A 27,942-nucleotide genomic window follows, 5' to 3' on the forward strand; every position below is an offset into this window, starting at 1 on the left:
TTAAACCACCTTCACAGCATTCAAAACCACGTAGTGACCTTTTTTTTGGTCTTCAACTTGCAGCTAGGCTGAAGTTGCAATTCCAGAGAACCTGAAACCTCCTCTGAAAATTTCTAGATCCGCCTCTGAGGGGGTCTATACTACAGCATGCAGCTTCCACCATCTACCTTGTATATATTCATGGTATGTATATTTCAGTACTTTTACTATTCTGCTGTTCCTAAGGACATTTACTGTTGATGTTTAGTTTCACATCTTCAGCTAGCATTGCTATTAAGACAACGACCACTGTTTGTCACTTTTCTAGCATTTTGTACATTGTAGAGGAAGAAGGCTAGTAAGATGAGCTGAAGTCCCATCCTCAATGCCATGGGAGGGACTTTACCTTTTACTTCATAAGATAGTGAGTTGGTTGATCAATAATAACAGATCGAAACACTCTAATAGAGCACTCAGCTTACTTAACGAAAGTGAGGTGCATGTAAAATTGCATGCAATGACTAATGAGCCACTCACCTGCCCGCATCTGTTTAGGCTAACTTCCTGAAATGAAACTGAAACATACCATTAACAATAAGTGTCCTAACAGGAGTACCAGTGGATCCAATTTCAAAAATTCATGGACTTTTTTATTGCATACATGCAATGATAGAACCATTATGGTTATATCAATTTTCATTCTAAACATTGAGTGGCTGCCAATGGATTTGCTACATAAAAATGAGCTGTATGCATCTACAACTGATTTTATGAATAGCTGAAATTTCTACCCGTTATTGTATTAGTACCCAGTAAAGTTATTTGGAACTGTTGATATGTGCCTAACAACACAAGTTATGCACACCATATAGAAATGATAACATTGCAGAGGAACCAATGCCGCTTTTTGTAGCTACAATTGCTCCGAGGGACAATGAGATTGCAATAACTTGTTGCAGACTGATTATGATAGCTGTATGAAAGCACTTTACTTTTCTAGTAAAGTTTTTATTAGCAGTCAACTCTTAGATAATGTTACCAGACTATAGCAACCATTTCATATGCACACAACAAACAAGCCCACATTTTTTTTCTAATGCAAAATATATTTTTCTGGAATCCACATGATACTCGCATAATCTGCAGGTAGCTTTATGTGCTCCATTAATGTAAAAGATGATGGATAGGTGAGCGTTTATTGGATATACAAAGGAATATACACCATAGGTAGGTTACACTTGGAGTGAGAAGTGCTTATGAAGGAAGGAACTGAGATATAACTACTCCAAGACGAGATTGGTGACCACATCATGACTTGCAGTTACACCCAGAGTTACACCGTTGGTAATTCTAAACCCACAATCGATTACTATGTATTCTATTTAACGCCCTTGAGATGACCAAGCACCAACAGAAGAAGGAAAGAAAGCTACATAAGGTAAAATGAAACGTTAGATGGTAGTTTATAACATTTTTGGTTGAACAGAAACGAAACAAACAGAATGCGAGGCGAACCACGTCAACAGCTGCCAGTCATCCGGTAGCTGGGCCTAAGGTAACGTGTATATCAAGCTGTCATGTGCAGTATGTTGCTGTCTAATGGAATAGTTGCGTTTATATACTAAGGAGGCTTATGGAAAGATGAATAAAGTCCCCAAGTCATGGTATAAAAATAAAACCTTTTTGCAAATAGTCAAAGTTAAACCAGACTGTTTCTCATCCCCACCTGCATCACTTATAACCCCATCTCCTAATTATTGCTGTTATTAATTACATGCACATGCTGAGAAGGGGCTGGATTTCATTTTTGCATCACAGCAAATGTCTGTTGTGCCTCAAAAAGCTTTAGATAGTCTTTAGCTAACCTAACAGATACGTAGCAATGATGAAAAATGACCTTCCACAATATCCTAAATTTTGTGAATGAGAAGCACATAATCTAGTTTACATGTCCTTATGTAGATGGTAACATACTGCACTTAAATTCTATGTTGTACATATTGAGAAATTATCACATATGATATACTAGACTATCCATCCTTCTGATGTTCCAGTCCATCATGTGCAGTTTGAGGTTGACGTCACCGGTCCCCATAGTGATGGCAAGACAAACCTGCTAAACTGGTTATCATCAGGCACCTACTCCAATAGTAAAACGGTGACCTCCAGTCATTTCACTAATCCATCTTTTTGGAGTAGTGATCGCAATGAAGTTGAACAAGTGGCATTTGTTAATAGTTATGTCAATGTTTTGATAAACAATTGTCTTTCTTATCTGACTGATGGGAGTACACATTGTGATGTCAGCCATGCTAACATGTACACTGCCTTCATCTGTGATGTGATTGGCTACTCTGAGTGTAGTTTGTTTTTGAAGTTTCTGTCCACCAAGCTGGTCACTGTGGTGACCTTTGATGTTCCGCAGCAGCAAGAACAGTTACCAATGACAAAACATTACTTGTGTACGACACTTGACAACATAGACCACACCCAGAACGTGCCTCTACTTGTTGTACTAGTTGGTATACACAGTGGAGTTAGCTGTGACATGTTGGATCAGTACAGGAATGAGTTGTTACAGTGTATTGGTGACAAGCCGTACAGGAGACTACTAGCAGATCATCCCAGTAGTGCCGTGGTGTTCTACCAGTCTGAGTCTTGTGGTGATAATTGTCCACTGAAAAAATTAATAGTTGATAATGTAATGAAGCATCCTGAAGTACGTCTGTCATCTGATTGTTGTGACATGTTACAAAGAGTTAGGGACACTGGGGTTGTAGCAATGACTAAGAAAGAGTTCAGATCAACATACAAAGGTAGTTGTTCACTAAAGCAGTTATCTGAAGACGGTGTGATATGTTATTTCAGTGACTGTCCTTCATTGCAAGATGTTGTGTTCACATCTCCTCACTGGCTCAATACCATCATTACCTTACTGACCAGCCCACCCTGTGTGAAGGGGACTAGCCACACTGTTGATCACTCTACTGGACTAGTAAATGATAGATTGGTGGATGAACTGTTGGAGCAATACTCTACTAGTGTTAGTACACAAGTCATTATAACTGATGCTCTGATGTCGTTGTTGGTTCATGTTGACTTAGCTGTTCCACAAAGCGCCTCATCTGCTGCTGGTGCTACCATTCTTGTTCCTTCACTGATCACGTCATCATGCCCTCCAGCTACACTTAACACTGATACTGTCTTCTTGTTTACTATAACTGGAGGGAACATGGCAAGGATTTATTTTTGTCAGCTTTTAGGGAGGATGTTAAAATATGGTTTGAATGAGGGTCACCAGTTGTTGAGGTGAGAGTACTTTGTGTGGTGTGGGTGTATGCATTCGTGTACTTAGCCTAATGTGTGTTGTTATTAGAGGAACTTGTTTTGTATCAGGTGGATTTTTTGATCTTAAACTATAATGTAATTTGCGGTTATGTTTAAGGATGTATTGATCTGCATTCAAGCCTTGAATTTTTTATTGTATCTTACGTATCTAGCGTTCACTGCAATGAGGCATTACTCCAAATGATGGTTACTGGTCATTGTTACCAGTTGAGCAGCCACATCCCAAGTGGTATAGTGTTGAAACTATCCCAGCCACACCCTCCAATGTCTGCAGAACTTGTGCAACAGTTGACAGACAAGCAGCTACAACTGATACAGTTGTTACAACAATGGTGGAAAGAGCTGTGTGGGGATAAAGCTGTAAGCGGTTTACTGTGTCCTCTATGCAAAGATCAGCCACACCCATTGGACTATAAGCCACATCCATTGAATGATCAGCTCAACCAGGTGAAGGTAACTCCATCTGTGAGCTTAACGGAGGATACCGTGGATGAACTGCCCCATCTACTAAGCAGTCAGCTACACCTGCTTGATGGTCAGCCAGACACAGAAAGTGATCAACCACACCCACCAAGTGATCAGCCACACCCACAATGCAATGGCCAGCTTGTCAAATTGAATGAACACAGCATCATGTTGATGAGATCAGGTGAGTACCATCCTAATGATGGTCAAATGTGACATCCTCCTACCACCGCCAGCAGCAGCAAAGAAAGAGAGGGACTCAAGAAAGGGGAGTGACTCAGGTGTGCAGGACAGCTCATGTGATAAGCCACCATCTGGTTCACATGATCGTAAACCAGCACAGTCAGGTGATGCAGAAGGTAAAGCCATTAAAGTCATACTGGTGTATAGTATTTTATACACTGAGCAGATATCTCACAAACAATAATATGCTATGTGCTATATGGCCAGGTATAGGACCCAACCAATCACCTGCACCATACTTTGAGTATTGGGTTATATATGTTGAGCTGATATCATTTAAGTACTTTCTTTGTTCAGTTCCAAGTGCTGTGTCTTGAACATTACATTTAGATAAGGTTTCTACAGCATTTTTTAGTAATCCTCATCAACATTGTTGTCGAGTTTCTAAATGGTGTAGGAACTTTTCTGAAACACTTGTGTAGAATAGTTTCATTTAAGGATCCAATGCCACAATTATCAATGCCAATGATGTCTGTCTTGTCTAGAAAGTATCCTAACAGTAAGGCTACGTATTTCATTGCCATTTATGTTTGATGAATACAGTAAACAATCTTGGGGTAGACCACAAGGTACTAACTAGTAACTTGGTAACCCCACTACAGGTTTCTATTCTAGATAGTAACCTTTCTAACCTACAGACATCAAAGGAAATTATGCATAAATTAAGAACCTTCAAACGTGTTAACTTATACCTCAAGTAAACCAACATTCAAGCCCTTACAGTATGTCATTCGTTTCTTGAAGCTTTCTTGAGATATCAGCTCATACTATACTATAGCATAACCTGTTTTACTGGTGATCACTAATAGGAGTGTTATGCCCTCACTTACACCTCACCAACAAGGTGAAGGTGATGAAAGATCAGCTGGAGGGTGTGTCCATCCTCTCTTGTAAGGTATGTACTGTACTAATGTGTTGTTTGGTAGTGATCATGTGATCCTTGTTACAGGAGTGCAACAATGATGATATTAGTGTGTGCCTGAAGTGTTCCCAACTTGTGAGTGCATTTATGTTACTATTGTTATTGGGGACCTGTAGGAAGACTTTAGTACGTAAATCTGAGAATGAATTGGTTTTAATATTATAGTCCTGTGGTGAGAAATCATTCCACTTATAATGTCTTCCAACCAATTATCATATAGTAGGTAGGACCTTGAGTAGCTGATTATCCATAGTGATGGTGATACGCTTGAAAGAGCATATCTTATCTTACATGTGTAGTTACCAATACAACACTAGGAGCTTGCCTTGCAGCGCTTATGAGCTCCTGACAACACAATATATTATTAAATTTTTGTAAAAGAATCCTAGAAGTGCAATTAAATATATGTGGACTGCTATAGGCAATAAAGTTTTGTAGCTGAGTACCAGCTGTAACCCCATTGTACTGTTATATTACAAGCTTAAATAAAGAATTCAGGAAAGTGGTAAGCAACTCAGCTGCACTGTTGTATACAGATGTTCATATTAAGGTTAATTTAGTGCATGGAAGGCCAATAAATTTTCTATTGTTTAGAACAACTCCATTGCATTGTTATATAAGAAGCAAAGAGTCTAGGAAGCCAATAACCCACTGTTAAATTGCACAAAACCAGACTTAATATATTTCCGTGATTACACAATCAAAATGTTGATACGCAAGCACGCATATCAGTATCGTGATACAATTAAAATATCATGATATATTGATATGTATCACACATCACAAACACTGCGGTATTTTTGTCAACTGGTGTACTTTATATGAGTAATTGTTTGCTATTTTGGAGTCACTGAATAAACTTCTAGTGTGGTATAAGTCTTAGTTATCCTAATGTTATCTGTACTCTTATGGAGATATTATTGTACTTGTTGATTTTTGAACGTTTATTTAATGCGGCATCGTGTTTCTTTCCTAGTACTGTGAAAATCACGTCGTCAAACACCAGTCGTCATCCACCAAGAAACATTTCCTCAGGGTTAAGCTATCTACGATGGAGATCATGTGAGTAACTGTTGTTGTGTTTTGAGAATACCTGTGGGCTAAAGTTAGTGTGTGCATAATGTGCTCTGGGTATGTGTGCTGGGCACTGATCATTGTGGATTTCAACCAAAATAGACTTTTGAATATTAAAGGGAGCAGGGCAAGACATTTGAAGCACATGCTAAGGGGGTCTGCGTACCATCATATTGTTCCATGTCATAGTATCAACTTCTGTAGTTGTATGTATGTATGCTGCGTGTACTGTACGCAAGTGCAGTTCTGTTGTACTATATATGTACATACTGTAGAGATGCAACAATATATCGATATATCGCGTATCATATCATTTTAAGACAATATTGCTGCATCGATACAAAGTCAAACCGTATCGATATATCGCGTATCATGATATGTCGACATATCGTGGCTTGTTAACATGACTGACAATCTAATTATTGCACACTGTGGTTAAGCTGAATGGTATGTAATGCATCTCAAGAAAAAATAGCTCACTTATTTCCCTTAAAGACGACATAGACCATTATTTAGACACCACTTTGTATCGCACATTATATCGCTGTATCGTGATACACCAGAGGCAATATATCGATACATCTACACACTGTATCGTTGCAACTCTAATGTACGGATGTACATTTAAGGATAAGGGCCTTACTTAAACTCACTAGTCAAAGCAAATAATTATTTCATTTTACCATTTTTCCGTCAGATGTGCTCAGTGTGGTTTAGTGACTGCCCAGGGACCACCTCTCAGTCAGTGTGTCAGTTACCTTGACCACTGGTATAGATCATGCGATCTTCTTACCACAGTTGATGGTAGGTAATACAGTATTTACAACATGTCATTGATCATGTATACTGTATGATCAATGTGTGATCATTGTAGATCAACAATCAACAACCATCAGTCCAGTCAAGCTACCAGTCAAGATCCCTGTTAAGGTATGTAAATATGAGATCAACATTAGCATTTATGTTCTTAACATTACAGGGATTACCTAATATGGGCAATACTTGTTATTTCAACTCAGCCCTTCAGGTAAGCTCTTCAATGCTAAATGACTAAATGATTGGAAATCATTTTTACAATATCCAAAATCGCAGACAAAATCATATCTTTAGACCTTGTTTATGTAGCCAACACACTGTATAAAGGTTGTCTGTGCTTACCATTACAATAATGGTGTTCTACAGCTGTACCATGACTCAAATGCAGGGTATCACTCTGACTTATCCACAATAAACGCCTGGTCTTAAATAAAAGTCTGCAAGCCTGGTAAAAAAATGCTGGGAAGGAAACAAAAGCCCAGGCTGTTATACGTATGAGAAAATAATATAGCAAATTGTTCCCATTGGTTTGCAAAATTCATGAAAGTAGTTTTGCAGAGTGTTTCAAATCATACAATTCATGAAAGACTCCTCACACAAACTGTTATGTTATATAATGTACATACATTATATTGTTTGTTGACTTCATAGAACATAGTCCATGCACCTGGACTAGCCAATCAAATCACTTCAGTGTTTGCTGAAAGATCACATGTACTTCATGCACCACCAGTAAGTATATTTACTATTTGTCTTGTTTTAATTGTATTTATATAATTCTTGCTGTATTATGTTCATACATACGGACTTTATTATTTGAGTCTTGATTAGCCAGACCCTCAATAGAGGTCATGCCACTACATTACTCAAACAAAGTGTTGTAGTTTGTGGCACACCTAATCAAAAAGTTGATAGTGAGCGGCTATCATTAACCACATATAAATGTACAGGTAGTTAGAAGTAATTGGCATATTACTCATCACTGGGGGGGATTGGTGCATTGCTGTTTCACCAGTTGTACTGTTTTCCAGATGGCCATTTCCTTGATATAAACACCCGTAATTGCATGTAACGAACCGACACTTCTTGCTATAGGCCACAGTACATTTCCTCTCCGTTGTGGCATGTGAAAACATCCCAAGTTTTATTTCAGCCATAAAATAAGCACATATTGCCTGAGCAATAGTAGTGACTGTTTTATTAAAGGATTTTGTGAATTTTTAAGCAGTTGAACAGATCTTTGAAATAAATGAATGTGGTTTATTTCAAATTTGTTTACCATATTAACTTGGTTAAACGCCACACCTTCAATAGTAGCCACATGCCACAATCATTTTTTTTGTGAGGATAAACATTGTTTTTGAGCATTGAGTAAATGGCTGACAGGCTGAGTTTGAATACTTGCCGCATTGATTATTGAACTAATAAATGCTGCAGTGTTTAACCAAATAAATATGGTATCTGTACTGATACACATGGAGATGCGTCCTTAGATGAGGAGTGTATAAACTACTAGTCCTTTATAAAAGTTTGCTCCAGTAGAGAAGAAAGGCTCTGCCAATAACTGCAAGGATAAATAGTACAAATCAAATCAGCCCTTAAAACTGTATTTGTCTAACCAGTTACTTAGTTCCATGTTCTATATTTCAGTCCCTCCAGTTGCAGCCACGAACTGTTACCGTAGTGACCTCACCTGGCCCAATCACCATGGCGCTACAGCAAGTGATGACTCAGTTTGGTTCACAAGGAGGTCACGTGAGCCCTGGACCATTACTGAAGCAGTTATGCAAAAGGTCAGTTTGCTATAAACATTATTAATCATATCTGGTGGAATATATGAACACTTGTAACCTGGGAGTGGTCCCAGAATATCATTAGCATTTGAACTGACCTGGAGAATTAGGACACTTTTGGTGTTCATAGACCGTATTCTGTGACCATAGATTTATAAACCCGGGGTTTATAAATCTATGCTGTAACGGCCTCTGGCTCCTCATAATGTATTTGGTGAGAGAGTGTTGCACTTTTAATGGGCCATAGAACTCACATAGTTCTTAAAAAGTAGATTCTTTAAATACATTTAGCTCATTGGTAAGGAGCCTGTAGACCATAGATGCTTAGTGGTAAAAAAAACAAAGCATGGAGAGAGTTATTCCTTAGGCTGACAGTTGCAGTACACTGCATGCACAGCCCAGTAACACCTTTTGGTTCGACTTGATTCAGTATGGTTGACACTCACACTACACAGTCTCACCCGATACACTACCCGATAATAATCATGATCGATTTGCTTACTGTTAATTGAGCACCCACACTTACATTTGTATGACATAATCAATGACATCACTGATGACACAATCAATGACATCACAGGTATAAACACTTTGATGGACACAGACAACAGGACAGTCATGAGCTACTCAGGTACTTGTTGGACGGGATGAAGATGGAAGAGATTGAGGTATGAACACTACATTAAGTTAGAGCACAATTATCTGCTAGCCCAGAATGGGTATATAATACGTATGCAGTGTGCCATATATGTACACAGTACAGCTAAACTTTAGTACTATACCGTATGTAGAAAGTTGTCCTAGAGGCAGCTTGTTTTAAATACAGTAGATGCAATTCAATATCAGTGATGTTATAGATACATTAAATACCTGGATGTGATAGGGACCGTGGTATGGGAGTATGGTTTAGTGCAGAGTAGCTGACTAAGTCTTCAGTGTGTATTAAAATAGAACCCAACATCACAACACCCAAAGTTTCTTACAATGGAGAAACAACTGGTTGCTTTATTAGGGTAGTTCACTGCTCTGTTAGAAAATTGCTAAATCTTTTTACAATGAAGTCTGCTCCATCCAGGCCATTGTATGATAAGGTAAACTGTCTACACTAACTGCCATTGAAAACATTCCCAAATGTATCATTTGTGTGTATATATATATATATATATATATATATATATATATATATATAAATGGCTTAGTCCCTTGCTCAATATAGTCACCAGATTTTGGCCTAAAGGCAACTTGAATACAGTGCTCCCTCTATTATCTGAACTCATTGGGCCCTGAGAGTGTTCAGATAATCGGAAAAGTTTGGATAATAGAATCCCATTCATTTACGTATATACACGAGCCCTCGCAAATACTCTAATAGAACACACACTTTGGACAAAATACTCTAATAGAACAGTCACCTCCATAGTTTGAAAATTCGAATGGCCGGGTAATTGAGGAACCACTGTAGAGAGATTTTCTTATCCTATCAACAGGTACGTACAACACATACAATGATTTACCGTATTGTCTCAAATTATGACCTGGGCATTTATTTCTTTCAAGCAACTTTTTATCCTGGCTACTAAATGAGACTGGTGACTATACGAGACCAGCGTTTATATGCCTGGTCAGCATTCACGAGTCAACTACATACCTTGGTGTTGTACTCTCCTGGACTCTCCTTGAAGTTTCATTTCACAGATTCAAGCTTAAAAGGAACTCTATAAAACGTTCTACACTTCATCGTTTATAACACCGCCCAGATTTTTTTACAAATAATGACTACACTAGACATTTATTTGAGACCCGGTGTTTATTCGAGACCCGGTATTTATTTTTGGAATGATGCTGTATACCCCCAGCAACTAAACGGGACCAGGCGTTTATACGAGACCGGCCGTAATTTGAGGCAATATGCTATCTTGTGTCCAGTAGTGTTATTGGTCCTTTTCTCTTGTATTACTCCAGAGAGTGAAGAGAGCCGTCTTACTGTCATTTGGGGTAGGCAAGGATGCGAAACAGTCCAAGTTTACCAGTGAAGATCGGATGGCTATTAAAGGTGTGTACTACAGTCAGTATATGCAGTACTGCTCAAATGCAACGTAGTCTCGCGAGAGTGCAAGCAATTTAAAAAATTGCTAATTAAAGGGCGTGGCACTCATTTCACTTGCGAGTATTCATCCCAAACAAAACAGGATGAATACTCGCAAGCAAAATTGGTGCCACTCCCTTTAATTAACAAGTTTTTAATCATTCGCATTCTTACAAGACAACATTGCATTTGAGCTCTACCGTACGTATGTAATACTGTATACATGTATGGAGTTTAGACTAGTCCATTGGGCTATGGTACAGTAGATTTAGTTTTATGTTCTACAGATCTAGTGGGTCAGTTGTTTTTTTCCAAATCACAACAGTCATTTTAAAAGTGCTAAGATGGATAATTATATGTACTGTATGTTGTACAAATTCACAGTCATAGGAATACTTCTTCGCTTCCACTTTTTTTACAGCTGTACAATTGCAAAGATTAAACGTTCTATAGTATGTTCATGTTGAGCTGAATCCTGAACAACAGCTAAAAATTAAAAGTGGATTTTTTCTCAACAGGGTTAACATTTCAGCCAACCAGATGATTATTGGTAACAGCAAAGGTGTCAACAACAGACACGTACGGTTTGGCTCCATTACAAGTTCGGGAAAGGGCTGTAATGAACACTGTACTTATATGGCTTCCCCATAGGAAATGTATTGTGAAAATTTTGATTTGCTGTAAATATTATGTCGAACATTTGAACAAAATGATTTTGAAATATTTTTAGCGGGTCAAGCAGTACTACAAATGAGCCAAATTTCAAGATCATGTGTAATTGCATCCATGAGTTATTAAATGTTTTTGAGGATTCAGCTCAACGTGAACATACTATAATAGACCCCAATAAAGTAGTGAGGTGTTGCTGAAATAATTAATTTTTTCTCAAGTTCAGCCAACCAGATGATGAGTGGTGACAATAAAAGTGTCAACAGCAGACATGTGTGGTTTGGCTATATTACAAGTTTGGAAAAGGATGTAATAGATACTGCACTTATGGCATTGGCTTCCACATAGGAAATGTACAGTGAAATTTTAATTGACTGTAAATATTGTCAGACGTTTGATCGAAAAGATTTTGAAATATTTTTAGTGGGTCAAGCAGTGCTACAAATGAGCCAAATTTCAAGATGATGTGCAATGCATCCATGTGTTATTAAATGTTTTTGAGGATCCAGCTCAATGTGTATATACTTTAATTCCATTCCACTCTGCAGGCTGTACATGCTTATGTGTGTATTCATGACGTATTTGTTATGGTCCTATTTTACTGGTTTAGGATTTGGTCGTAGTGCTGATAACATCTCAACATTTGTGGATGAAGTGTTTGCTGGATCATTAGTCAGCACTGTGATCTGCCACCAGTGTCACACCGTACGTGTGCATGTCCTTTGTGTCTGTCCGTATGTGAGTATGTCCTAAATGTCTGTCTGTGTATGTACGTATGTGATTATGTCGTGTGTATTTGTATGTGAGTATACCTTGTATGTCTGTTTGTATGTATGTATTTTTCATATATGTTATCATTGTTTTTGTGTGTTTATTTTGTTTGATTCTTTCCAACACTGATACGTGTAAAATTGTAGTACCTTGTGAAGTGATGGCAGACCACTGTTAAGTTATAGTTGCCATGTATGTATGTATGTGTGTTTGTATGTATGTATGTGTGTGTGTGTATGTATGTTTGTATGTATGTATGCATGTATGTGTGTATGTATGTATGTGTGTATGTACGTATGTGTGTATGTATGTGTGTATGTATGTTTGTATGTATGTATGCATGTATGTTTGTATGTATGTATGTTTGTATGTATGTATGTTTGTATGTATGTATGTATGTATGTATGTATGTATACAGCAACTATATATACACAGTTACCGACCCTATAGAGGTATTCAGAAGAATCCAAAAATATACACGTATATTTACAGGACAGCATTACATCTGAGCTTCTGTCATGTAATGGCTGCGCAATTATTTATGAGAAATACCGGTGAAAATAATAGATGCACTTTGATACTCTGAATGCAGAGGAGGTTGGACGCGATTTAAGCGCCCCTAAAACAAATTAAGCGAAACTCGTTTTATAGAAGAGGTTTATACATCGATCTCAGTTTAATTCGATAAAGTATCATTGTTCTGATTATAGAATACGTTCGTGACAATTCTGGAGAAGTTCTACACACCAAACCGCAACTTATTAATTTCACCCCAATCACCAAGCGCTTTTATAAAACAAAGTACATCACCTTGAAGCTTACGTGAAGCACCATCCGAATATCTGATCAACCCCAGTCAACCCCATTGTTTTTCAAATTTGTACTATGACTATTGAGGGTCACGTGAAATACCAAAGAAAAGAATGCAATTAAGGGCAATATATTTATGTGGCGCTTAGAGCACGTCCAACCTCCTCTGCTCTGAATGTATTATTATTGTACATCTGTAACTTGACCTTGTATTAGCATAATGGTTGTTAGAGACTGTTTAAAGAAACAGTGAAGAGTGGATGTTTGTCAGTATACGTATGATTATCCGGCACTATATTTTGAATAACTGAGTTTGCTTTAGTCGCCAAGACGTTTTTGGCCAAATGTAAAATTCACCCTACCAGCTGCAGTTAAGCTGCTTTAGCCTTGACAGTATGGGTATATGTGACTGGATCTACGAAAACCGTTCTTATCGCCCAAGACAGGAAATTTGATTTTTTCACACAAACACAAAGCTTAATGAATGCACTATCAAGTTTCACTGCCACAGTCGACCAGAGTAAAGTGGTCTGCTTTTGCTGGCTGCTTTTCTAGAGCACAGTGGCGAGCCGTACGAGTGGTCTGGGGTCTTGATGGAGCCCTGGCCAACCAGGAGATGGCTGTGTGTGGCTGTACAGCTCTGTGGTGTTGGACAATGACCTGTGCTGTAAATTTCCTTTCATTTTAGCCAGTTCTGAGCCCTGGATGGCCTATAACTTGGCCTAATTCATCCCAGCACGTCCCTTTTCAATTTTTGAACACCATCTTGCCCGCCTTCCAGGGCCCCCGCCTCCCACCCTTCTGGAGCTCGCCTGATACAGACAACCTCGGTTTAAAAACTATCTAAAATGGCGGGAAACTTAGCTGTTGACTACTTCTTCAGTGGATGACCAGGAAGGTAAGAGATTGTTGTGAAACGTGTGAAAATTTGGTATGCGTAGCTACCACCATTGGCCAGCTACAACACACAGAATATTTAAAACCGACGTTTCTCGATACTTTTAGATGGGCGATAAGACCGGTTTTCCCAGAGACAGTCACATATAGTGCTTCTCCCCTCCCCTGTGTAAAGTCCACGTTTGCTAAGTTGACACAGTAATAATACAGTAAATGTGACTGACTGAGCAAAAACCAACCATTTTCACACATTCCTTTTGTTTCTCTCTTCTATAATAACAAGGGATAAAGTTCAGCTTTTTATGATAGATCATCTTGGAGTTATAGCACTAGACAGTTGGAGCAGTAATACAGTGCGGCAAATAAATTATGGGCACTTAAGATATTAATTGTAACTCACAAATAAAACAGGCTACAAAGATAGAACTTGGCTTGATCTGTTCATCATGAATTGACAAATTCATCTACTGTAGGTATAGTGCTTTCCTGCACTCTTCCATGGGAACAAAGAACAAGGATAAATCTATGACAATAAACTTGATTTCTACTGCATCGTAAATACGTGCCCATAACCCTATATACTATTCACGAAAAAGATTTTCTTAAATTACCCTCCGTGAACAGATGGAATATATGTAGGTTTTGTTGATTTGAGTTTTAATTGTTTCAGTGTGTAACGAAGCAATTAAAATGTACGTAAAAATTTTATGTGGCACGCATATTTTTTTACCCAGTTTATGTATTTCAATATGTTTTTATGGTAAAATGAATTTTGCAAAAACGGCTGGTTTTCACTCGACCAGTAACAAATGAATAAATATTGTGGGATTAAAATATGTGACTGTCTCAGCAAAAATCTACTTTGTTCACATGACTTTTTTTATTTTCTCAACATTATCTATATATATGGTGCCATCACTAAAGTTTCAACCTATTGTGGTGAGTAGTTTGGGAGTTATAGCACTATCGACAGTAGGAAGAACAGGGAAATCAATTTACACACTACAAGCACTTACATTTGTAATCATAACTTCCGTTTGCATTAGTCTATAGCATAGTTTTAGCCTTGTAGTCACTTAGCGGTTTCGTTGAAGAAATGACAACAATCTTGTACGTTTACCACATTGTAAACAAACGCATGTGACACTCATATTGTTGGGGCTACAGAAACAAAACTAAGATTTTCAAACTCAGGCAAACAAGATGGTGTGTAGGTTTAGTTGATTTGAGTCTCGCTTCTCTGAGAAATGGATTGGTGACATAATTTTTCTTTGTGGCATGTGTTATTCAAATACAGTGTATTTTAAAATTTCGTTTTTCTCCAAAATGCTTGTGTGAACAAGGCGGGGTTTGCTGAAATGGTCACATATTATTTTGTATTTTACGGGAGATTGAAAGTATACTTATACCAGAGACACATCATAACCCTTTGATGTGTGATTACGAATACTATACATACACGAGCTATATGTACTTGTGTGTTACTATGGTAACTCATCATGTGATCTCTTGTAGCCATCACAGATGATAGAGAAATTCTTTGACCTTTCACTGCCAATACCCTATAAGGAAACTGTAAGTGTTGTATATACTTTAACAACAGACTTGATGTTTTGTGTATGCATGCAGGTGTGTGTGTGTGTGTGTGTGTGTGTGTGTGTGTGTGTGTGTGTGTGTGTGTGTGTGTGTGTGTGTGTGTGTGTGTGTGTGTGTGTGTGTGTGTGTGTGTGTGTGTGTGTGTGTGTGTGTGTGTGTGTGTGTGTGTGTGTGTGTGTGTGTGTGATGGTGTCAAACGGTATGGTAGATTGTGTGCATGATATCCATGTCATATTGCAGTACATTTGCTGATGGCTTTAAAAGTGTTTCTCCATTTTTTTTTACAACATATCATACAGGTGTAGGTCATTTTCACTGAAGGGTGACATGAAAACAATTTTCAGTAATGTTGACTTCTGAACTTTTATCAGTTTACTGTAGTGTTATCTATGTACGTATTTCCATTAAACTTGCATGAGAAGACTGCATTTTTACCCAGCGTATCTATAATATACGTAGTACTGTACAGTGTATACAAGCAAGTTGGATGTTTTAAAAGGTAACAAGTGTCTGTACATCTGTACACTGTACATATGAAAGTAATAGTTAGAGACCTACCACGAGGACCTACGTTATCTTAAAAACCCAAGGCGAAGCCAAGGTTTTTTTTTAAAGCCATGAAGATCTGAGTGGGCAGACTTAGAAAATGGTGTGGATGTAGTAAATAGATTGATTGATTGTGGGTTGAGTAAAACATCATCATGTCATATCTTGCACAAAATGAAAACCCACAATCACTTTCCATGCTATCTAAGAAAAGCTCACTGCCTCCTGAAGGAGGCAAAGCTGATCAGTGATCAATTGTTAGATCTGCAATGCTATTCAGCGTATCAGTGATCATTAGTGAGGTGTATTGTGTGCTGACTCCCTCAACTGGAGATATACAGATACCTATAGTATCTGCCATATAGTAGGTCTCTAATCATTTTAGAGAACCTCTCCAGAGGTCTCTTATAGTATGTTTACGTTGAGCTGAATCCCCAAAAACATTTAATAACTCATGGATGCAATTACACATAGTCTTGAAATTTGGCTCATTTGTAGTACTGCTTGACCCGCTAAAAATATTTCAAAATCTTTTTGTTCAAATGTTTGACATAATATTTACAGCCAATCAAAATTTAAGTAATACATTTCCTATGGGGAAGCCATATAAGTACAATGTCCATTACAGCCCTTTCTCAGACTTGTAATGGAGCTAAACCGTACGTGTCTGTTGTTGACACCTTTGCTGTTACCAATAATCATCTGGTTGGCTGAAATGTTAACTCTGTTGAGAAAAAATCCACTTTTAATTTTTAACTGTTTTCAGGATTCAGCTCAACATGAACATACTATAGTAATTTTAAAGACCTCATTATCTCCCAAAAATCGAACAATTTTATGTATACCATTTTCTAATTCTAGATGGTACTCATTTATAGTGTTGTACCGATAATCGAATCGGTTATTAGAAAAACCATATATCGGCTGTGTTTTTTGTATATCGGTATCGGATCGGCACCACGATGAAAAAAGCAGCACATACAGATATATGTATTTATTTAGAAATACATGCTCGTGTGCACCAAATGATGTTTACAAATGCATTGAGTTGCATTGTCCTGTATTACAACTTCGTTATTACTGCTTCAGTATACTGTCAGCTGTTGTTATAGCAATACTGCCGCTATAAACAAGCTAAATTGGTCCTTCAAAATCAAATTTCTAGTAAAAATTTTTACAAAATAGACATGTTGTGCTATAGTGGATCGACTATGTTTATCAGCTTGAAATAATTATCCAATATCGGTTATCGGGATATCGGCAGAATCTCATATCGGTGCAACACTACTCATTTACCAAATTGTTAAGATATGGTATAGTAGTTATCATTTTTTTCAACACTAATACCAGATGGTATATCGCTGTCACTGCTGTTGTTGTCACTGTAGTCAAGAGGTGGTAAGGGAGGCCAACAGCATCGGCAAAGAAGGAGTGAAGAAGTTACAGCTCATGGTAAGAAGAGTAAGAAAGAAAAACAAAGAGAGAAACAAGCTAAGAAGGTATGTACACCTCCTCACAACTTTACACCATAAACACCATTTTATATGCAGAAAGCAAAGGGAAAAGGAAAAGGGCAACAGCAGAAGAAGCAAACTCAATCTGCTACTCACTCATCCAAGCAATCAGACAGTAGTGAAGATGAGGCAGTGGAAGAAGTTGAACACCAACAACAACAAGTGGAAACTGATCAGGTGATCCATTCTGTGGTAATCTGTGTAAAACATTCCTAATATTAGAGTGATGAGGACAACAATTACACCACATACGTACGTGTACTGCTGTAACCTGAAGCAAACCTTTGGCTGCACAAGATTGTGAAAGTTTTACACATGACAAATGTTTTAAATACACAATCTGCCATGCAAGCATTTTCAGATTTATATACAGTAACACATACGTAGATACTGGTTGCGATAACTATGTAACATACTCATATATACTAGTTCATTCGTTTTACACAGGACAATTATTGCAGTGAGTAGTTAGCTTTAAAACATTATAACATTTGCTGCATTGTAGTGAGACTAAGAACAAGCCTTATAGCTACTAATCTGGGATAAGTGTAGGGATTATGGCTAGAAATAGCTGTCATTTATAACCATTTTCAACATTTGGCCAACCGAATCTGTTTTGATTTGACTTATGTATTGTAGAATTTCAATGGGGAATACCCTATACAATATATTACATCTATCAAAGTTGGCCAAGTATCCTTTGACCCTTATTTCCAATGCTGTTATACAACCTAGTACTGTACGTTTGTAATAATGACTTGTCCTTTCATTTTAGCCCATCCAGCCCACACCTCCGTCAACAGTAGCATCTAACTCACTATATGATGCAGATCATGTGAGACATCATTTACAAGCTAAGAAGCTACACTACCAGCCAGTGAATTACAATTTTGGATCACATGATCTATTCTCCCTGGAGGCATGTCTGGCAGCATACACATCACTGGACATACTCGATGGTAGTAACCAGTTTCTGTGTCAAGTATGTAGTGAGGCCAAGGGACAGCGGAGCAAGGTAATGATGATAATACCTAGAGTTCATAATATACCTTACTGATATTTTGGACTCTTGGTAATGCAAATCTTCAGTAAATAGCTTTCACACAGGTTTCACGATTGGTTTCGTGGTTTTTGACCACATTTGTGTGTTTAAACAAAGTTTCTATTTTCAACAGTATAGGCAAACTGCTATAGCTGTGAAAGATACATATGTATGTATGCTATGTGTAGCTGAAGCCTGTTAAGGTATTAAGGTCATCTGTCTAACATCCAACTTTAGACTTCCCTAGTATTATTTGTGTGCAATGTGATACAGCTGTCTTAAATATGCAGAAGTTTGAATTTTTGTCTCTGGTGTGGTTAGATTAGTGTTGAGTTAACTTAATCAAGACTTTTGCCAGACGCATAGTGCATTCAAGCTACGTATTTGTCAAATCTCATACAACAAGCACCATCCCCAATTGTTGGCTGTCCTTGCATAAATTATACCACGTCAGTTTTGTTGATAAGGTAGACATGACATACAGTCAACCCATACTGTACAGAGAGACCTCCATTATCCAAATACCTGTGTACCAGTTTGATCACAAAAGTGTTCAGATTAAGTGAATTTGTTCTGATATAAATCCCATTAAAGTTCTGTTCGACTACTCTAATAAAACATACATCAAATACTCTAGTAGAACCATTGTTTCTGTTTAGATAATTGGTGACCAGATTTGACAAAACCGGGCTTCCACACATCCAATGCTTTGCCTTTAAACAACTATAACTTGACCATTCAGTATGCTATTGGCCTAAGCTTTTCATGAAATGCTTCCATAGTATTATAAAATAACAAGTCAAAATTTCAAACTGATGGCTTACTCGTACTGTGAGTTATGGTCCTTCAAAGTCATAAATCTGGATGTGTGTGGAAGCCTGCTTTTGTCAAATCCCATTATTTATTTGAGAGTTCAGTTTAGATACAGTACGGTAATTGAAGCTTTTCCTCTGCATTTCAAAAATGAATTCTTACATTACATGGTGTAAATACTTGTCAGGCTACTGCTGCTGATGTTGTTAATGGTAACCATGGTGATAAAGATAAACAAAAAGATGGTGAGAGTGATGAGGCACAATCTGATGACAGTAAGTGTACAAACCATGCGCATAGTGTATTATGAGTAAGCCCAAGTATGTAAAAAGACGGCAAATGCAATGCTGGAATCATTTCATAACATTTGTACAGTAGGGGTCATTTTAGTCCCATGCCTTTTCTTCTTTAGTGTGGGGGTGGTAATATAAAGGGACTGGTGGATCTCCATAAGCATTTTTCTGTAGCCAGATCTACACCTTTTGGAGATCGTTGATTTGTGCTACTTGTAAAGGAAGCAAGAATGGGGAAATCCCTATGCCCTTCAGTACAGAGTTAGAGCAAACACATGCTGTTTTTCCATTTCTCATTGTGTTAACTACATAGTCCATTCCAAAAAGAAAAAAAGTTGTAGATTTGGCTGTGCAAAAATGCTTATAGAGATCCACCAGACCCTTTTTACAGTATTACCACCCTCACACTAAAGAAGATAAGCAGTCGGGGAATGAGTCTGAGCATGAGAGTGGGGGCATTTCATGTCAGATTAACAAGGAAATTAGAATCACCTTGGCAAAGCTATATAGTATGGGTTCTTGTGGAGCTCGTCACCCATACAATTTTTTTCAATGCAAATCTCATTAATTGACATAAATTATGAAATATCAAGGTTCATAAGTGCTGAGTTTAAATCTTTAAACCTCAAAAGTCTTTGGGTTTTTGTTGTTGAATAATTGGGTCATGGTCTATGTTTGATACAGTTTTGTTGATCATGGTATGTCTCATTGCAGGTGACAGTACAGCTGCTGCTGTAGTGTTGTGTGATGCTACAAAGCAGTTACTAGTACATCAACCTCCTCGTGTGCTGCTGCTCCAGCTGAAGAGGTTTAGCTATTTCTACCATCGTTCCTCAAGGAAGAACAATACTCATATCAATTTCCCTATACTGCTAGACCTGGCACCATACTGCAGTGAGGCTTGTCAGGTAGGGAAAGAGACAAGTTTGGTAAATGAGCAGTTTTCCATGGTGTAATTCAAACAGCACACAAAGATAACACATTTAAAACTTCATTAACAGGGTTATATATGAAGGCGGCCACATTATTCAGGCCATGAAGTATGCCTTAGCTGTATTTAAAGAGATGGCTGCTACGTGCAGCTTCATTGTGCATTACGTACCTTAGAAGCTGAAAGTTTGATGGGAAATTTGGCGAATTGAGTAACATGTTCTTTGATGAATTTAAATTTGACAGTTCCTTTTGCTTGCAACCTTGGGCCTGTGCTAATTGTGCACTCACTAGATTCTAGAATTTCAGTGATTATGTCATACGCACCTGTGGTCATTCTCAGCATCAATCGATAGTAATTGCTGCGTGAGCGATAGCTTTGAGTATATAGCTGCTGCATCCAAGGCTGAGATTATCATGAGTATAAATGTAATAGGAGAGTGACTAGAATACTATGCAAATTCCTCTGGCACAAAAAACTGTAGAAAAAATCTAGAAATATCTCTGGGACCATGTTCAGTACTAGTAGTAGTAGCATGTTGTCCAATGTAGATTAGATCTTTGTCAGAATAAGCTATGTACGTAGGTTCATTTGTCTTCCCTTGAATTTTTCCATGTTTTGATCTCCTTTGTCTATTTTGGCAGATTTAAATTTGAAAATTCGCCAAACACCAAATTTAATTCTTTGCTTATGTGTAACAATAGTCAAAACCTGTTTACAACATATTCTATCTCTTCACACAGGGAGTCAGGAACTCATCTGGTCAAATTTTGTATGCCTTATATGGTATGGTGGTACACTCTGGTACGATGGATCATGGACACTATATAGCTTACATTAGAGATGGTAACCATGTTGATAAGACAACCAAGTGGTATTGTGTCAATGATTCACATGTGAGCCCTGTTTCCATAGAAACAGTGTTGAGTAACCAAGGATATATTTTATTTTATGAATTATTGAATTAACTGCAATTTCTAATTGTTAACAAAAATTTGTATGATGACTAGCATATGTACTGTACGGTGTTGTGCGATATTATTAACATAATACAGTTGTGTCACAAAACATGGACATGCTCCACTACAGTACATGCACATACTGTATGTTCATATGTTTGTTGTTTTCCTTAACTATTAAAGAAAAAACCAGGTACTGTATGTGCACTCATCCCGCTTGCAGCCAGTTGTGAATGTACTGTACACATAAGTTGTACTGTATGTATGTATGTAGGCAACATCTCCCCAGGGGGGTAGCGCCTCCCCCAACATAACATAATTGAAACATCTGACCACCATAGAGTGGATTATTTTGGAATGAAAATTTAAAAAAACACAAAGCAACAAATGTCTCCGACAAATCTGTAAGACCAAAATAGAATGATATTGTTACTTAATAACTTATCAATGAACGTGGTCTGTGAGTAAGTGAAAATGGGTTGATTTACAATGACACTATAAAACAAGCATACTCTCTTTTTTCCCTTGTTTTCTACAACTGATGGTCATGAATTTTTTCCTATGCTTAAACCACCTCTGGATTTTACATTGTCTTCATGTTCAAAGTATGTCTATAAGCCTTGGTCAGTTACCATGCCCTACACATTGTGCTTTTTCCTCTATTTAATACATATATTTTGTGGGCAACAATTAGATCAACACATGAAAATGTTGCACAGATTACATTGAACGTTGTATTGCATTGAACAGAGACAGGAATGCGAGTTACTTTTGAGCAATTATAATTACTTAATTACCATTTAACTGCCGCACCTTCAATAGTAGCCACACTTGAGTGGTGTTACAATTGATTTTGAAAATAATTGCTTCAACATCGTTTTCAACCTTCGAGTGGTCGTAAAATTTGAAGAGTCACCACACCAATTTTATGAACTAAACGCTGTAGTGTTTAACCAAGTAAACATGGTACTTCAAACCAAAAGTAACTGAAATGTAATTGCTTTTGTTATAACCAACTACAGTTACTGGTTATTATAATATGTAAAGTCTTCCTGCGTGTGTTGTGGGACTACTGGTACTTCCATTTGGCAGTTGGGTTGCTGTAGCTCAGCTCTGTAGTTCATAAATGGCTAAGCTGGACTCTCACCTATATAGTTAAGAGCTTTGATGTGCTACTTAGCTTATAAAGCGTTACATAATAATATTACTATTATACTCTGAGTTGAGTAATCAGGGATATGCCTAGGATTTGATTAGTGGTGACTACAATAGATGGGGATGAATCCAGAATTGTGGGATTAAAAAAAAGTGGCATTTCCAACTTGTGTAAATCAGATGCAAATGTATTGTGGTTAGTGAGTGTTAGTGGTGGCTATTTTGTTTGAGTGCTGGTTAGTGCCGACCATTGCTGACCACTAGAGGCATTTCCATTAGTATCAACATTTCTTCATTACATAATTATTACTTTCTTGTTACTAGTACTGAACAGATTATGGCTTCTTTAAAAGTAACTCTAGCTATATTTACAATTAGTAACATATTATATTGCTTAGAAGCCCAAATTTGTAATAACCATACTTAGTGGTTACTATAACATCACTTAGTGGTTACTTAACATTACTTTACATGTTATTCCCTCAACACTGGCTACCTTTATGACCTTTATTCTGTGGTATGTCTTTGCTGCACTGTTATTGTGGTTTCTGGTTACAATACATATAGTTCACAGCACAGTAAATCTCTATTATAGACACATGCATGTAGTATTTCTTCAGAGTTGTTACAACCACTGCATGAGGTTCATTACAGACATGAAACCAACTGCAGGTGTCCTGGATGTTTTTGTTTTTAAGATCAGGGTCCCTTTCCGGCTTAATATATCTACCTATTCCTTGTGTGCTGCATAAGTAGGTACTTCAATAGTGTGCACAATTAGCACAATAATTTATTTATTAAGGCTTTACAGCACAAGTGCTGAAGGTCTGTCGGACACCTGGTCCTACAGCCTGTTTAAAGTTGTTACATAAAGTATGTTTGAATAGGTGGATATTGTTTTGTATTTGTAGTATTCCTTGTGTGCTGCATAAGTATATACTTTATTTGTATGCACTAGTAATGATATTGCTTTGTATTCAACTCTATAATTTTGATTTGAACTGGCAAGCTCTGTGTTGATAGTTTCTTCCAGTAGATGAATTTATTTTAACAACTTATTATGAGCTAGCTGAAATTTCCAGATATAATTAAGTACAAGCTGACAAATATAGCAAACCAAATAATTATTCCATTATGAATATGACATGAGTACCATCACAGCACATTCTTTTGTTTTAAGTGCATGTTCTTTAAAGTGTTACACATCTCCCACAACCATTGTTAGTGACTAAGCACCATCTGTCAAGTCTTTGTGTTACCAATCAGCATTGTCTTTGTATCAACATTACATGGTGCATTGTATTGCCAAGTTGGCACCAGTTCTGGCTGCTCAGTATAGTTGGTAGAACTAGCTGGTCGAAGATTAGCACAAAACACATTACAACTAAATTTTTATGTTAAAAGCCATGCATGCATGCTGCATGACAGCTGTAATCAAAAAATACATATCCTGTATCAAAAAGCACAATAGCTATCTATATCTTGACAGCCTGTTAACGTTTCAAAATAACATTTTCCCTGACACATATCCAGGTAAAGCACTCAACAAAACTTGTTATGTGTAGTGAAGTATAATGTGACTGCATTCTCTGTGAAAACTAGTCTTGCAGCATGTCTGCATCTCACCTGAATTATTATTTTTGGAGTTTAAGGGTGCTCTGTACAGTTTACGTAAGGGCTTCCCAAGTCACATGGCAAAACAGGTTATCTCTTTACGTTGATGGAAATATTATGGTTGTTAATTAGTCTGTGGCTTATTACTGAATTTTTAGCACCTGTGCTTTAGGAAACAGGCATGCCCCTTGCTATTCTACACCCTTATGTTTACAATAGAACTAGTCTGTCATTTTTCACCCAAAAGGCATGAAAATTTTGGATGAGTTACTGTAGCAATTTTGCTAAAAAAGCGCTTGTGGTTTTTTGATAGCTACTTCGGGTGACAAATAGCATGGAAGTGAAAAGAAAGATTGGTGGCAGTGTCAAACCGGAAGTTGAGTATCGAGAAGCTAAAAGACAAATAAAAACGCACAATAGTAATTTGTACTGTTTAATATAGTGTATCATGAAAGTATCAAGGCTCTAGTGTGTAAACTGTAATATTAGTTCTAGTTTAAAGGGAAGAATTATAACTACATTCTACAGCAAATTAGCACCGGTTTGGACTAAAGTGTGTTCTAGTGTTAGCTTATATCCAGTAAGAAAGTACAGTATATTTGTCCAAACCATTTGTGAGTTGTGGTAATTTCATGGGAGCCGTACATGAACTGTACAGAGCACCCTTTAACATAATTATTATGTGGAATTCCTTGCAAGTTTGTTGTTTGTGTTTGTATTAATCTAAAAAAGAGACAAAGCCGGAGAGACCCTAACAGCACAAAGAAAGTATCAATCACAACAGTTACATATAAATTCTAAGGCTTCATGGTTAGCGTGTGTGTTCACTCAGTTGGAAAAGTTATTCATGTATAATGCTTGTTAATGGCTAAATTCATGACCATCAGTTGTTCTCTACAACTGACGGTCATGAATTTATTTCCAACGCTTAAACCACCTCTGGATTTTGCACTGTCTTCATGTTCATTGCATTTAAAGTATTTCTATAAGCCTTGGTCAGTTACAATGCCCTACACATTGTGCTTTTTCCTCTATTCAGTACATTTATTTTGTGGGCAACAATTAGATCAGTACATGAAAATGTTGCTCGAATTACATTGAACGTTGCATTGCATTGAACAGAGACAGGAATGCAAGTTACTTCTGGGCAATTACAGTTACATAATTACCGTTTAAATGCCGCACCTTCAATAATAGCCACACTTGAGTGGTGTTACAATTGATTTTGAAAATAAGTGCTTCAACATCGTTTTCAAGCTTCGGGTGGTCGTAAAATTTGAATAGTCACCGCATCAATTTTATGAACTAAATGCTGTAGTGTTTAACCAAGTAAACATGGTACTTCAAACCAAAAGTAACTGAAATGTAATTGCTTTTGTTATAACCAACTACAGTTACTGGTTATTATAATATGTAAAGTCTTCCTGCGTGTGTTGTGGGACTACTGGTACTTCCATTTGGCCGTGGGTTGCTTTAGCTCAGCTCTGTAGTTCATAAATGGCTAAGATGGACTCTCACCCATATAGTTAAGAGCTTTGATGTGCTACTTAGCTTCTAAAGCATTATGTAATAATATTACTATTATACTCTGAGTTGAGTAATCAGGGATATGCCTAGGATTTGATTAGTGGTGACTACAATAGATGGGGATGAATCCAGAAGTGTGGGATTTAAAAAATGTGGCACTTCAACCAAATGCAAATGTGTTGTGGTTGGTGAGTGTCAGTGGTGGCTATTTTGTATGAGTGCTGGCTATTGCCGACCACTAGAGGCATTTCCATTAGTATCAACATGTTTTCATTACATAATATTATTTACTAGTACTGAACAGATTATGGCTTCTTTAAAAGTAACTCTAGCTATATTACAAATCTATGAATAGTAATGGTTATATTGCTTAGAAGCCCAAATTTGTAATAACCATGTAATATTATTTAACATTACTTAAAGTGACTTTACATGTTATTCCCTCAACACTGGCTACCTTTATGACCTTTATTCTGTGGTATGTCTTTGCTGCACTGTTATTGTGGTTTTCTGGTTACAATACATATAGTTCGCAGCACAGTAAAACTCTATTATAGACACATGCATGTAGTATTTCTTCAGAGTTGTTACAATCACTGCATGAGGTTCATTATCGGCATGAAACCAACTGCAGGTGTCCTGTTGTTTTTAAGATCAGGGTCCCTTTCTTAATATATCTACCTATTCCTTGTGTGCTGTATAAGTAGGTACTTCAATAGTGTGCACAATTAGCACAATAATTTATTTATTAAGGCTTTACAACACAAGTGCGGAAGGTCTGTAGGACACCTGGTCCTATACAGCCTGTTTAAAGTTGTTACATAAAGTATGTTTGAATAGGTGGATATTGTTTTGTATTTGTAGTATTCCTTGTGTGCTGTATAAGTATATACTTTGTTTGTATGCTCGTGTAATGGTATTGTTTTGTATTCAACTCTGTATTTTTGATTTGAACTGGCAAGTTCTCGTGTGTTGATGGTTTCTTCCAGTAGATGAATTTATTTTAAAAACTTATAATGAGCTAGCTGGAATTTCCACGATACACTTAAGTACAAGCTGACAAATATAGCAATCCAAATAATTATCCCATTATGAATATAACATGAGTACCATCACAGCACATTCTTTTGTTTTAAGTGCATGTTCTTTAAAGTGTTACACATCTCCCACAAACCATTGTTAGTGACTAAACACCATCTGTCAAGTCTTTGTGTTACCAATCAGCATTGTCTTTGTGTCAACATTACATGGTGCATTGTATTGCCAAGTTGGCACCAGTTCTGGCTGCTCAGTATAGTCAATAGAACTAGCTGGTCAAAGATTGCCACAAAACACATTACAATTAAATGTTATGTAGTGCTATTCTTAAAAGCTGTAATCAAAAAATACGTATCCTGTATCAAACATTTTTCACAGACACATACTCAGGTACAGCACTCAACAAAACTTCTCATGTGTACTGAAGTATAATGTGACTGCATTCTCTATGAATACCAGTATATCCGCATCTTACCTGAATTATTATTTTGGTTAATCAGAAGTCTTCACAATATCCTATAGTATACACATTCAAGCTGTTTGGTCAATTTTGTAGGAAGTTAACATGAATGGTTAGTATATAATAGCAAGAGTTAATAATAGAGGAGTGTCTAACACAATGCAGAGCCTCTACAAATGATTCAGCGTGATTCAAAGGGATTCTCTCAGACGTGTTAACAAGTGCACACTGCCAGAAAAAGGAAATATGATGATTGCACATGGGAAGAACAAAGAAATGTGATGATTAAAACAATCTTCACACTACAAATCACAGAATTTTACAGAGGAATCCCTTTGAATCACGCTGAATCATTTGTAGAGGCTCTGTATTGTGTTGGACACTCTCCTCTCTATTATTAACTCTTGATAATAGGCTATAACATATTTTTTGATTGCTTTGGAATTTATTGACTTTGTATTTGCTTTTTGATCTGTGCGTATCCTTCAAATTGAAATTGTACAGTAATGGTAAATAATAATAGCAATACTGTCAGTATAACAGTGAATATATTTTGGTGAGTTTGCTTAGTGTTACCCTCC

At 37.2% G+C, this 27,942-nt stretch overlaps 1 protein-coding gene across 3 annotated transcripts; it reads left to right on the forward strand.

Annotated features, from left to right (window-relative positions):
• Positions 1-1,311: 1,311 nt before the first annotated feature.
• On the forward strand, positions 1,312-21,631 carry LOC136257847 (uncharacterized). Of its 3 annotated transcripts, none has more exons than XM_066051163.1 (24): positions 1,312-1,417; positions 1,466-1,534; positions 2,009-3,288; positions 3,480-3,976; positions 4,029-4,151; positions 4,845-4,930; positions 4,985-5,032; positions 5,934-6,019; positions 6,729-6,835; positions 6,906-6,961; positions 7,011-7,058; positions 7,499-7,579; positions 8,498-8,640; positions 9,221-9,308; positions 10,603-10,693; positions 12,006-12,100; positions 15,389-15,448; positions 17,404-17,514; positions 17,566-17,706; positions 17,752-17,781; positions 18,305-18,544; positions 19,572-19,659; positions 20,392-20,585; positions 21,352-21,631. In XM_066051163.1, the coding sequence occupies exons 1-24, from the start codon at positions 1,376-1,378 to the stop codon at positions 21,574-21,576; spliced, it is 4,029 nt and encodes a 1,342-aa protein (XP_065907235.1). In that variant the 5' UTR covers positions 1,312-1,375; the 3' UTR covers positions 21,577-21,631. The 3 variants fall into 3 exon arrangements, with proteins under 3 accessions (XP_065907235.1, XP_065907236.1, XP_065907237.1); XM_066051164.1 differs by having other exon boundaries at positions 4,032-4,151; XM_066051165.1 differs by lacking the exon at positions 17,752-17,781.
• Positions 21,632-27,942: the final 6,311 nt, after the last annotated feature.

Source organism: Dysidea avara, chromosome 6 (genome assembly GCF_963678975.1).
Source record: "Dysidea avara chromosome 6, odDysAvar1.4, whole genome shotgun sequence".
Classification (NCBI taxonomy): Eukaryota; Metazoa; Porifera; class Demospongiae; order Dictyoceratida; family Dysideidae; genus Dysidea; species Dysidea avara.

Bases quoted from the DNA above. Each gene is read 5' to 3' on its own strand.
- LOC136257847 (XM_066051163.1), top strand. From the start codon at position 1,376: ATGACCAAGCACCAACAGAAGAAGGAAAGAAAGCTACATAAG. The intron at 6,020-6,728 runs GTGAGTAACTGT...TTTTTCCGTCAG, and splicing joins CTATCTACGATGGAGATCAT to ATGTGCTCAGTGTGGTTTAG. The intron at 18,545-19,571 runs GTAATGATGATA...AATACTTGTCAG, and splicing joins CCAAGGGACAGCGGAGCAAG to GCTACTGCTGCTGATGTTGT.